Below are 13880 nucleotides of genomic sequence, written 5' to 3'. Positions count from 1 at the left end.
AGCGAAAGGCTCCAAGGTTCCCTTGGTAGGTGACTTCCCCGGCCATGACTGAGCACGCAAATAAAAGCCAGTTGGCTTCACATGTGAGGTAACCAAGGCACTGCTGCATGGTAAACACTGCAAACATACAGGATGCTCTGCAGGAGAGATGTTTTATTTCTGAAGAAATGTTACTTTACCCAAATAACCCACGTTTTTGTTAGACAAACAGAAAAAAGGCTAGAAGTAAAATAGATGGTAACAGAGTACGTAATGTAATTGGTGTGAGGATGATTGAATACAGCTTTTGGTTGATCGTTTTATTCACAGAATGATTTTGCAAACAAGAACAAGATTACCATAGTGTGCTTGATTTTCTCCTCTGGTTTTAATCCAAGGCTCCTCTCTGTGGCTTAAGACAGACATTTCATTAGGGAAGCATTATACTGCTATTAGAATCAACTTACTGGATTGTTTTGGACATGATATCAAAAGTAGTGTTCAGCATCTCAATTTGATAATAATTAACACACCAAAAAGGTCTGTCTCATTATAAGGAAATCGGAAACAAACCAGATCCAATGCTAAATAGATTTCCTATAACTGGGAGCCTTTGAAGTCCACAGAGGCAAGTAAGAGAATGGCTCGCTGTTAGCTTCAGCTCGTTTTGCAAGCAGAGCAAGACAATGCTCAGAAACAACTCTGAAACTTGAAAGTGCATGAACATAGCCCCAGTGATAACTTTCAGTTTCTTAATAGTTTGCAGGACTGAACCCCAGTGAAGTACCCTGCTCACTGCTAATGGCAATTTGGGGCACTGACCAGGTGGATTCTCTGAGGGTACCCACGTTCTGCTGCAGTGGCAGAACAGCCTTAAGTCCACTTGACTCTGAATCCCCTTATTTCACAGCAGAGACCAAAGCATCTGCTTGGAAACTCTTAGGATAGGCTTCTCAAACAAATCGCTCATTATGGCTAAAGAGAACTAATTAGTGGTCTCTCTCTGGCTTTGCGTGACTCGTTCAGCACTTGACTCCTGTGTTCCAGTACAATTCTCCAAGCAATCTGTAACGCGAGTTCCTGCAGCTGAAACACAGCTTGGGGAGAGAAAAATTAACGGAAATGATAAGGTTTAAAAAATGTTGTTCAAACCACAGCTTTGAAATCTCCCCATTAGTACAAACTGCTGCAATCCAAGCATTGTGTAACCTTTTCTTTACTCCTATTTTTATACCTTGCTGTGAGAATTGGCTCAATGGGCAATTTCTCATGCCTTCAGAGGACTGGGAACTGAAGGAAACCCTTCTGAACCCACACCCTTCGCAAACTGGGACTGAAAAATAGAAAGCAAAGAATGACAGGAAGAAAAAGAAAGTAATAAGGAAAACAGAATGGAAAACAGCCATGAGAACTGAGGCAAGCGCAGCGAAGATTAAAATTCTCACAACAGTTCACTGCTCCAAAGGAAAGCAGGAAAATGTAGGTGCTCAGGCTAAGAACGTGCCATTCCCCCCCCATCTTTTATACACTTGAAAGTATTAGGGGAGTTATACTGAAACCTTCATCTCCAGTTGATTTAAAAAGAAACCACATCATCATGGAAACCAGGATGCAGTCCAGCAGATACAGCTCACCTGGTGTATCAGCCTGGCTGTGAAAGCACATTGCTTTCCACCTCCTACACCGGACACGCTTAAAGACATTTCCCTTGTATTTTAGTGATCTTCCAGGGACCACCCCAGGATGTGCAAACCATCCCATGCAGTTACAACCTTGATCAACCTCTAAAGTAACACAGGCTCAGTCCGAAGAAGCTTTTTCTGTAGCTTAAACCACGATTAAAAAGCATGGAAGAGCTGCAATTCCTAGTACCTCTTCACCGGGCTGATCTACTTGCAGTTTTCAGCAGCTCAGGTTTATTCCTCCTAATCCCCTACATAAACCCAAGAGGATGAAGAAGCAGCAGTGGGACAAGATCTACGATGATAAAAAGCCTGAAATAAGACATCTCGAGGGAAGCCGAGGAGGTTGCCTGCTGGAAATGGCTCACCACTCAAAGACCAACTCTTCTCTCGCCAGGCAACTGGAGAAATCCGATGGGGATCTACCCAGACACAAGTTGACTTCCAGATTGACGGGAAAATGGTGAGGACCAAACTTTAGATTTCCCCTTGCCCCCACACCCAGAATGAATCAAAAAGTGGAAGTTTGCTCACAGGGGTGAGTTATCTGACACATCCACAACAAAACCCAAACGCCGCTTGAATCTCGCTCTTCCTGCAACGGGATTTTCACACGGCAGCGATTTCTTCAGAAGGTGCCACCGACTTCGCAAGGAATTTGTCCCACGGCCAGAGATTTCTGTGAGAAGGGTCTAGAGAGTCGGTCGATCGGTGCAGTTCTACCTGCTGGCCCAGGGTCAGAGCAGCACGTGCCATGCTGTCGCACGGCACAGACAAGCCACTCGAGAGCAGCGAGCCATCTGACAGCTCTCAGCACTGGCAACGAGCAGAAAAAGCCAGAGCGCTCTGAAACTTTCAAGGGTAGCAACATGGGCAGTAACAGACGATGGGGGTAAGTTATTTTGAGCTGATCTGTACATTTTAAGTACATCTCAAATATTAAAAGGGCTTTCGACAGCTATTTTTCAAGGATATGGTTCACCAGGTCTATTTTGCAGGCTGATGGCATTCCCAAATTTGCTTTTAATAAGCAATATTTATACTGACTTTTACAGAGAGCGCATTGCCCGCACCCGTCTTCGACCAAACCACCATGAGGTTTCGGTAGGAAGAATTACACCTGCTGTGAGACTACAAGGAAATATCTCAACGTCCACTTTCAAAGCGATGTACGTGTTACCTTCCCGCAAGAGCTGCTGCTGCAGAATGTGTTACCTGGAGTTAGCCCTTACCAAGAACACTCCAAAAGAAATAGCATTTGTGGAATAAAACCTGAATAATTTAGACAAATTTGGAATTGTTAAACAGCTGCAATTTGATACAATAGTGCATTGATACTGCATACTTGGAGTCCAAATATGGCAATATAGTTCAATTCTAAAAATAAAAGTGAATCCCTTGTGATATCCAGCCCTTTCGCTGCGTTCGTTTCCTTTTAGGGCCCCAGTTTCCCACAGGAAAATTACAGAATTGCCTACAGTGCCCTACATCATGTATGGATAAAGCATAAACACCCAACGCACGCTGGAAGGTCCTGCTCTTGGCAATTACGTACAAGCCGGGCTATTTAGAGCAATCAAGATAAGAGTAAAAAGCCCCACCCACTCCCAAACACACACCCCTGTATCAGCACGGTTACAGAAAGTCACCCAAGACAAGGCGTGAAAACATGTGACGTATCATTTATTTCTTAAATGCATTTACGATCCATTCAGACCTTTCAAATAAAGTGTACAAGTGCATTTCAGAATAAAAAACTACACTCTTCACACAGCTCTGTAGAACACTACATTTCATCAAGAAACTTGAAGCAAAAACTTCCTATTAAACCACCCATGCATCCTTTGGCTACAATAATATCACTGATCAACAAGTACTGCTATTCAATTCTGAGTTTCCCTTTAAAGAGAAGGAGCATCCTAAAATATGCTACCCCTTCCAGAGACCTCTCTTTAAAGAGAGAATTGTCAATAAATTAGCTCGGCTTTTAGGCAAAACAGTAAGGCTACTTAGTACTGTTGATGCATGATCCATATATTTGGAGAACAGGCAATCCTAGGCTATGTGAAATGCGTCAACAGCCCTTGAAATTTTAGTAGTATCAAGATTACATCAATCCAGAACAAGTGGCAGACAAAAAAAAATGTAACCAGTGGAACAATCACTGAAAACTGTGCAGTTTCTCTTAGGATGGGAAGTGCTGATAACAGATTCAGAAAAGTGTTTATAAAATTCGCTAAGAACCACACTGACATTTTTTTAAATTACATATTTTACAAAGCCCTAAACTGCATGACTGCGTAACTACTGCCGTGGCAAACTGCTTGGTTTGAAACACACATACACACACGTATGTATGCAAAACACAGATACAGGTGTGCTTTAAACCAGGCAATTTACCACGGCAGTCACTGTGCAGTCACACAGTGCACACACGCCTGTATGTATGTACACTGACAGCGAAGAGGAAACAAGCCAAGAGATGTGTGACACGGCGGGGGTACAGGTCATCTCAAAGGGAGTAATACACTTCTCGGAGTTTCAATAGCTCATAGCAAAATTACCTCCTGGAAATAATTATGCAAAGGTTTAGAGTCAGATATTTACATGCTTCCGATTTACCTAGTTCCATTTAATATTTAAAAATATGCAAGTATTATTTTAAATCAGTAACATTTGTCATTTTTGGCTCAACTGTAGTTTTTCTTATTATTATAGTTGAAAATTCAGCTACAGAAATGTCTATTAAAAGGATGGGGTAGAAGGACCCCTCTCCCCTGCATTAACAATTCTGAGTTGGCACAAAACACGCAATTCCGGAGCCACAGCAACAACTAACTCTTCCTCAGCTGCCTGGTGCATCAACACCCCCATCTTCACCATCTCCCCCTTCCCTTGCAGGGCACAAAAGGCAGAGCAAACCCAGGCAGGTGGAGGAACACGGAGGAGCCCAGCCTGACACCCCGACGCTCCGCACCGTGTCAGAATCACACACGGCATCGGGGAGCCTTAAGGGTCGAATTGGCTCTAATTCACCTGTTTGCTTTTCTAACCTGCTAGGGTGGATTTCTCTCCGTAGCCCTTCATAGCAGGGGTTTCCCCACTCACACCTCTTTCTCATCTTTTAATATGAAACAATTTCCAGCATTAAAAGGTGCACACAGCTCCCACGAACACGCACATGCACATTCTTACGTGTGATTTTGTCTATTCTTGGCCTTTTCACTGATACAGGAAAAAACTACCAGTTGTAACATCCCTGGTGTCAGGAGCTGGACTGCATCCCGGAAAAAACTCCTCCTAACAACCCTACGACAAATGTCAAATCTCCACAGAAGACACTGAAAGAACCTCACCAGTGGCTTCTGCGGTCCCAGTTCTGTGAAGGCGCAAGCAGACAGGTGGGACACCATGAAAAATGAGCATCCTCTGAAGTAAGGTCGCTCCACTGTATTGTTCAGCGAAGCAACCCACAAGCACATGCATGCGTAGCTCCCATGCTCGCGGTTTCATTGTAAACAGCATGTGAAAAACACACAATTAAAAAAGGTACTAATACAATTTCGAAATCCCTGAAGACATACCCACGAGTATTAAGAACAGTAAAAAAGCTCATCATTAGCAACTGCAAACTCGTTTCCATCCTGTTGCATTCATTAGAGGAATACAAAATTGAATCTAATGTTTACATGCGAGAATTACAACAGAAACTAGATTTCAAAGTTACATATGGAGAGAAATTTATCAGCATAGGAACTTGCAAAACACTGTGCTGTACAGCATTTCTAAAGACGTACGTCTGAAGACAGAATATGCCATGGCAAATCCTTTCAGACAGTTCAAAAGCATGGCTGGAGGTAATGCTGCTTCCCGTTACCTGAAAGGATTAACTGCACCATTATTTTTAGTAGGTTTTAATGACAACACTTTATCCTCAAGAAATACCTAACCCCTCAAAACCCGAGGTGATCAGAAACACAGCGGTACCTTACAGCCCTCAGGGGTTTATTTCTTTGTACGCTAAACATCAATTCTTTTGACAGTATCTACATAAAATGTTTTAAAAAAATGTTCTTATGAAATACTTTTAATACTCAGTAACGCTAATATTTAAAAATACTTCACAGTGTGGTACTAATGTAACTTCATAAAACGAGCAACTTGAGTTAGCTAAAGCTCAAAGCCTTACATTCTATTAAAATAGTCCCAAGATTTCACACACACACACAAAATCACTAGCACTATAAATATACCTAAGCCACTTTAGTGCAAAGTCTGGGTTTGCTTCCCCTGACAAATCCCTCTATGCTCCTGCCAGCATATTTAAACGTCATCCTTTACTAATCTAATTATTGATTTTCAAGGATTCATTTACAGTTGAAATCCCAGAAGAACTTTTTTCAATTTACCATAAAAGTAATGACTCGGTTTATTAAGCATCTGATCGCTTGTGTCACGTGATCTTTGTAATATTTAAGAATGACTCGCATATGCGTGGCAAGATTTGAGTTCATCTTTACAAGGAGTTACTCGAATTTAACTTTTTAATTAAAGGATCTCCAGGAATGACCATCAGAGAGAAGCCAAAGCTTTGAATTACAAAATTGCTATCCTCATCTTACAAACGCATACAAAGAAAGGAGTCGGAACAAGGCGTTCGGACGCCCTTCCCCGTCGCCCCAGCCACCCAAGGGTGCTCTCATGCTCTCTCGTGCAAAGGACCGGCTCCAGTGCAGCAACGGCTGCCTTCAAAACGTTGTTTCTCTAGCTAAACTCAGATCCTAAATACGGTCTAACACAACGTGCATCCGCTCAGCAGTTCTGAACGCTCGGCACACAAAGCTACCGGTTATCACCCCGCGTACAGCTAAAGCCCACAGTGACCTGGCCTCCTGGTCCCTCCCCAGAGCACAGCCTGCCCCTCCTCTGACCACTGATCACAACACTGTGTGTGTCCCACCCCCCCCCATCTTCACGCCCAAAGATGATTTCAACAACTTCCGTTTCTCAATTTACGCAACCACAGATTCACCAGCTAGAGGATCGGTTTTGACTGGAGAGGTTGCTCAAGTACACCAGAGGCTGGATATAAACAACCTGGATCAGGATACAGGAACATAACTTACATTAATGATTTCCTTAGGTGCTAGAACTCAAGAGATGCAAATATGTTATGGGTGAAATCCGCAAACAACTCCATCCGCAGCCGTCACTAAACGTACGTAGAGCAGACACAGGCTGCGGCTTGTTTCAACCTCTGCAATGGGGTTAAAAACTGGAAGGTGCCAGAAGTCCGTGTGGAGTGGAGAGAGCCACGTGCACAAGCAGAACGTTTCCCCTGTCCACAAGCCTTGTCACAGAAACACCACCTGAAAAGCTGACTAAACAAACGAAACCACATCAGATTCTTTCCGTATTCTAGTACAACTCAGATGGTCAGCCGTGACAGGCTGTACTATCCCACTGTACCTGAACCGAAACGGAGGGGCTGCAGCACCACTCCAGCTCTGAAGGGAACTCGTTCACTGCGGGTGCGGGAGCCCCAAGGCTCAGAGCAGCCGCCTTTGGAGTGCAGCGAAGCAAAAGCAAGGTTAAACTCCATTTTAATTAATTAAAAAAAAAAAAAAGCAAGCATTGTGAAGGATATGACCCAAATTAAACACTCCATTGTTCTGACAGAGCGGCAGTTTACATCCCATCCCCAGCGCAGGCACCGCTGTCCAGCGGGTTCCTTTGCTTCCGCTGGCCACAACTTTCAGTTTCTTTCTCTAAATACAACCGCACCTGCTTTCACACACACTACGTTTCAGTTCTGAACAGCCCGTCTCTTCCCAAAACATTTCACACACATAATTTTAGCATTAAACTGCCTGCCTCTGCTTATGTGCAGAAGACGTCTTTCCAAGCGGTGCCTCTGCGACGCACAGAACGAGGGAACAACTGAGCAGCTTCGCGACGTCGGCTCTACAAGTCAGGAGGTTTGTCCCTCCGTGCAAAACGGGTGGTTGTCATGATGGGGGATTCTCCCACCACCCTCAAAAGCAGGGACTGTTTACCTTGTTGGAGTCTGCCTGTAAAACACGATGGCCCAACTGCGACCTACCTCAAGGTCCAACCCGACCTCAGCCAAGCGTACCTCAAGCCCACGCAGCTACAGTCTTACGGGCCCCAACGAGACCAACAGCTCTAACGTATTAACCTGAGACCACAGCCACGTACAAACAACTGTGTACACGGTTTCAAGAATATGAAACCTCAAAAAAGCCCTATGTTGCACTCCCTAGAGCTCTGAACTTCAGCAATAAGAATGGAAAGAAGAGCTGAAAACAGGCTGAGATGCAGGGAGGAAGCACACTTCACCAGGAGAACACGTGGACTCGGCTCACGCATTTCCCTGCCGCCGTTACGCCCCAGCCTCTCCCCTCCTGGAAGCCTCACCAGAACGAGCCCAGTATTCGCAGTGTCCATGCCTTTAAGTTGCATAATGAAGGCAGCTGCCCTCTCCTCACTGAAGTATAAAACCCACAGAGGCCTTTACACCTCTGGGATCTCGGCAGAACATCACTTACAAACATGTGCTTTGCCAACTTCAGATAATCTTGGTAGTGAGGTAAAATTCAAGTTTGTCTGGACTGACAGCACGAAAAGGACTTGTCATCGTATTCTGCAAAGCCAGAGAAGGGAATAAAAAGGTTTCTAAACTAAACACCACAATAAGGGACAGGACACACTGCTGAAATTTAGGACTCATTGTAGGCAAAAACCTTTACGTGAGCGGGAAAGGAACAACGAATTTTGGAAATTCTCATTCAAGTCTGTGCTGTAAGGACTCTGCACACAACGTCGTGCTACTCTTGGGACCCTCTGTGCCTCGGTACTTTGTACCACTTTCGTGTCAGAGACCTGTCGCAACTATTCAAGATTGCCCCTTGGCACTCTTAACACTGCGCCATGTCAGAATTCCAACTAGCAGAGATAAATTTCTGAGTGATAAGAACCTTAAAAACAAGTACAACCCCCCTAACAGCAAATAAAGACAGTAGAAACTGACATTGAAAAAAACCTAACAGTAGATAACAGCAAAACTTTTATTTCACACAAAAGATACCTGTTGAGTTAAAAAAAATACTGACACTTGACTGGAGATCATAAAAAAAACAATGTTTCACAGATTTTTCTCCCAGTCTATCTAGAAAATGACAATATAATCATAACCTAAACATCCAGTAAACTTTTTTTTAAAAAATCAAGAGTTCTAGATGAAGCAAATGATCCTCTTCTGAGGAGTTGTGCGTACAGAAATCCTTCCCATGGTACTAAAAAAATGCCACTGAATTGCATCCTCCAAACTGAACCTTCCAGCAGCTTAATTTGCAAATGAGGCAGATGACCCTAATAATAACACATAAACTTAGAGTCTGAGATGGAACTTCAAAATCAGTTCATTTAATCAGATCACAATATTTATGAAGATGTAATTTGATTTCTGTATTCCCCTCGGCGTGGCATGCGCCTGTGCAATGCTCCTGGTGGTGATTCCTAAAGCACCAGGCACACTCGGACACAAATACAGCCACGAAAGGATCAAGTTTCCTGTGTACAATGATGAAAGCGATCCAAGTGGAAAGTTTGGTGCCTGACAATTGGTAGCACAGACAGTGATGAAAAGGACTACTGTGCCTCATGTTAACGGTATGACAAAGGAGGTTACATGGATTGCTGAGTGAACAAGGTATTCCAGAATGGTTTCTCCCACAGTTGGCACCGTGAACAAGATTCAACCCTCTGCAATTTCACTGGAGACAGACTCAGATGTTGTTATTTAAAACATCTGATCACATACAAACCTAGATCAACGTTAAATTAACTTAGAGGAAAAAAAGTAATTTACTTTTTTTTTTTTAAATCAATAAATTAAGACAGACAAAATAGAAATATTTGACACTAAAACTGAGCTACTGAGGCAACATATAAATGCATCTGTAAAAATACCGGATGAAACTCGAACGCATCAATTGGCTGCAACTCCTCTCTGTCCTCATCTCTTGGAGACTTCCAGATTCTGATTTTCACCCTTCCTGGAAATCATCCGGGCTGATGAAGACTTTGAGATGAGTAAGGCAACTGACCAAGAGCCTGGCTGTTAGGAATGCTCTAACGGAGGCCTAGCGCACAGCAACAACAGCTGCCAGCGTGCATCTGCAACAGCCACCGCACTTGGAGTACAATTCTAGGCTTAGAGCTGAAGTAGCAACTGCTCCATCTCCAGTTAAATCTCTATGCCATCATTTACACCCCTCACCGCTTCTTAACATTTTCCATAAAAACTAGCATACATTGCTCCTATTTAAACCTCTTTTCATGCCATAAAAAAAGCAACCATCTCTGCTCTGCACCTTCCACTTAAACCTGAAACTGCCATTTTTAGGGTTTTAGGCCCTAGCAGGTTCTTTTCTATTTATTTTCATCAAATGCTATTTTAATGATAGCTTGCATCACTTCGAAGACTTGGAAATGTTAGATAAGGTAAACAGTCAGAGAAAAGCTATTGGGAGTTTACCTGAGAGGCTGTTCCAAAAATACCACATGCACACACTTTGATATTAGTGACTAAAGCCCTGCAGTTGTTCCCCAAAGCCCACCTTTGCCATAATACCTACAGACATTCGAGAACAATTAGTCAGCTGATGTGCTGAGAGCTTATTATACCATTTATAAATGACTCACTACACCCTTATGCTCCGCTCAGCCCAGGGCTGTCCGTGTCTAACCAAAATCCAGACTGCAGGAGCTCTGCAGGACGAACCCCCTCCCGTGGCTGTGCAAGGACTGCAGCGTAAGCCCCGGCTCTGGACACTGTTTTATGACAAATGACAACAAGAAATGACATCATGAAGGCATCAGGGTTCAGACAACCTTTGTTCTTTCAATTTCAGATGAGCTAAGGAGGAACTTGAGAGGTTTGGGCAATGGATGAAACACCTGGAGCAGGGCTCTCAAACCAAACCAGGCAGCGACAGCAGGGCGTTCTGCCCATCCTCCCCAGGCACAGGTACGCACCCCGTAGGAAGAATTGGTGTCTATCAGCAAGGCGTGCTGAGGAGCACAAGCCAGGAGGGTTTCATCCTGCTGCTCTCCCTGTTCTCCTGCTTCCGCGCTGGCAGCCTCACCAGGCCGTGCTGGAGCAAACGTGGATGGGCAGCAAGGTCGGTCTGTAGCGATCGTCCGCGTGCAGACACAGGACAGACAAACAGTTATTCTCCAGGGCAAAGCAAGGGAGAGGAGAGGCCAGAGCCCACCACAGACCAGAGAGGAGGGTGTGTGCAGGCTTCTGGGAGGCACAGGTAGAGCACTGAAAAGAGGATGATCTTCATGTCTAACAACAGCAGACCTGAAACCATTTAACAAAAATACAGTTTTCCCTTTGGCCAAGAGAATTGGCCACTACTAAAAGAAAAATAATCAGATTTTCCTGGGTATTTTTCCATTCCCACTCTGACCAACAGCATGGACCAGCTCACAGCAGCGCACCAACGGGAAGCACAACAAAGGAATGGTGGTCACGGTACATAACCTGCTCTCAGACCAGAGGTGTGGCGAGGGGATGTCCCTGTACCAGGGACAAGGCGAGAGAAGACTATGCAGACTGTAATCCATTATTACAGGAATACTTGGTTCACTTTCCTTTTCCAATATGGCATCAGTAAAAAGACAGGGATAAACCTTAGGAAAACTACTCAATTTGAGGGCCAGGCTGCCTTCTTAACAGCGTTACGGTACTCCAAGACATTTGATCTAAGCTAGCCTGAAAAAGCTGTGGTCAATGAGATTTTGTTTCTCAGATACTGTCTTTGACCAGTTAGATACGCGTTTGCCAACAGGATTTAACTCCTGCTATATTCGAACCATCTTTAATCCCACGAAGGCTAAAGAAAAATGCCTCTGATTAGCTCTGTGCACTTAGGAATAACTCAAATACTACAGTTACATTTACAACTTAGTTCCCTTAGCTGTTTGAAGACAATTGTTTTCTTTCCTTTCCCCTTAAGTTCCAGTATGTAAAATATCAGAAGAATTTAGATTAAAAAAAAAAAAAAAGAGAGGACATGTTATTTTTAAAGTTGTTCTTGAGAAAATTTCCACATACAAAACTGTGGCATTTCTCCACTGTTTTGAGAATAATTTTCACATCTTGGCATCATCCTCAAGTGGCTGCCACAACTCTGGTATCACAAAGCAACATGTATTTTCTCTTAGCTTATCAAAACACATTTTATTTAACTGTTAAATTTGGTCTGATCCAAGTTTTTCTTCTTACAACAAACAGGAAAACGCAGATGCCGTACTCTGCTCGCACACAGGCATCCTACCAGGGAAACGGGCACAGAGGCCACATCGGTCCTGCTAAGCGTACGACTGTTCAGGTCACATCACTGCACTCACGGCCCAGTCAGACTCTAAGTTCACACTAAAATGTTCCCATTGTTCACTGCTGCTCCAGAAGTCCTGTCTAGGTAGCACTGAAACACAGAATTGTTTGGCCCCTTCTGTCATGATGCTGGAACACTGTTTCAATATACTTTGGCATATATTAAAAAATCCCTGTAATATACCATATACTGTGACATTTCCACTTCAGCTCTATCATTTGCATGTGAAGCACGAATCTCGAAAGAACCTAGTAAAGCTGTAAGAAAGACTACATTTTGCCGAGGCTCTCAGACACCCACTCCATTCAGTCACACCAGCTGGAGAGGTAAGCGTCAAGATACAGCTTTATTCTTAAAAATGAATATGGAGGTGAAATTCCATAGCCTCCTCCACAGCAATCATTGTTAAAGTGAAACCACAATGATATGTGCTCCTGATTCTTCCATGTCAGCAGCATTTCTCGGAAACATTTTTGCAAATCTGGACATCTTAAAATCATATTTAACTTATTTTGCAATTTACAGAATTGTCCCTGCACTTCCCAGTCCAGCTGATAGGCATCTTAGACATGACATCCATTGGAAGATCTTTTGCTCCTCGAGGTAGAGGAGTCCTTAGCTACCCTCTGTCTAGCGCAAGAGGCACAAATAGCCCCCGAGAGACGCTTTAGCCCCTTCTGAAAGACACTGTTGGAGAGACTGTAAATGACACAGTTGCAGAAACTGTTGCTAATGGCAAGCCAAGTGGTCAAGAAAGACGCAACGCGGTTACTATAGACATTGGAGCTCTCCAGCAGAAAATAGATTATGTAGGGCAACCAGAGGATGTAGAAGACACTGGTGATGCGGAAAAGAACCATGGCATAGCGCTTGTCTGGGCAGGGCTGCGCCTCCCCAGCCTCCCCATCCTGAGAGCTGAAGCGCACTCGCCGCTCGTTGATCTCCTTGGTGTGCTGCTGGCAGATGCGGAAGATGTTGAAGTAGGTGAAGCAGACGATGAAGGCAGCCGGGGCATAGAGCATCACCACAATGAAGAGGGTAAAATAGGGATCAGTGTTCCAGGAATTGGCACACCACTGAAACACATCCCCGTGATATCCAGGCTTTCCCCAGTGAAAGGAGGGTAAGAAGACGAGGCAGGAGTACAGCCAAATGATCAGTATGCAGATTCGAAGTCTCCACGGGGTAACCAGCGTGTTGTAGGTCAGCGGCTTCGTGATGGCAATGTATCTGTCAATACTGATGCATGCTAAAGAGGCCATGGAGACGCTATTCAGCACCGAGACCACGTAACCAAAGATTTGGCAAACCAAGGACTCGCTTAAAACAATAGGGTAGTGCAGCAGAGACAAAGAAGGCACCAGACAGCTCACGCCTACCAGGAGGTCAGCATACGCCATAGTCTGGATGTGGTTGTTCAGCAGAGGTGCACAGTGAAAAACAAATATCACAATAATGTTGCCCGAAATAATCAGCACCATGAGGAACACAATAATAACCACTTCCAGCAGGCAAAAATTGATGGTCTCCAAATAGCTAATGGCCAGGAGACAGAATGGCCGGCCACTCTGGTTGCCAACCAAAGAGGAGTTCATCTTGAGCACTGCAATGATCTCTACTTCATGCCCCTGCCTGCTCCCCGCAGCCACTCCAGGCAGCTGCTGTCATTGCGGCTGGTGCTGTGTGTGTAGCAATGTCAAACCCGGAGCTCCGGTCCCCGGGGCTGCTCCAGCTGTGCATTGTCTGCAGCACAATTCCCCTTTAAGCCCGGCTCCCCGCCGCGGCCGGT

At 44.4% G+C, this 13880-nt stretch overlaps 1 protein-coding gene across 1 annotated transcript; it reads right to left on the bottom strand.

Moving 5' to 3' along the window:
• Nucleotides 1-12249: 12249 nt before the first annotated feature.
• GPR21 (G protein-coupled receptor 21) lies at nt 12250-13686 on the bottom strand. Its single transcript, XM_010154683.1, has one exon. The coding sequence runs from the start codon at nt 13684-13686 to the stop codon at nt 12655-12657; it is 1032 nt and encodes a 343-aa protein (XP_010152985.1). The 3' UTR covers nt 12250-12654.
• Between the last annotated feature and the right edge of the window lie 194 nt (nt 13687-13880).

The sequence above is a fragment of the Eurypyga helias genome, unplaced genomic scaffold (genome assembly GCF_000690775.1).
Source record: "Eurypyga helias isolate BGI_N326 unplaced genomic scaffold, ASM69077v1 scaffold1517, whole genome shotgun sequence".
NCBI classification, from domain to species: domain Eukaryota; kingdom Metazoa; phylum Chordata; class Aves; order Eurypygiformes; family Eurypygidae; genus Eurypyga; species Eurypyga helias.
Note: the sequence above shows the minus strand (reverse complement) of the source record. Positions and strands in the feature narration are given on the sequence as shown.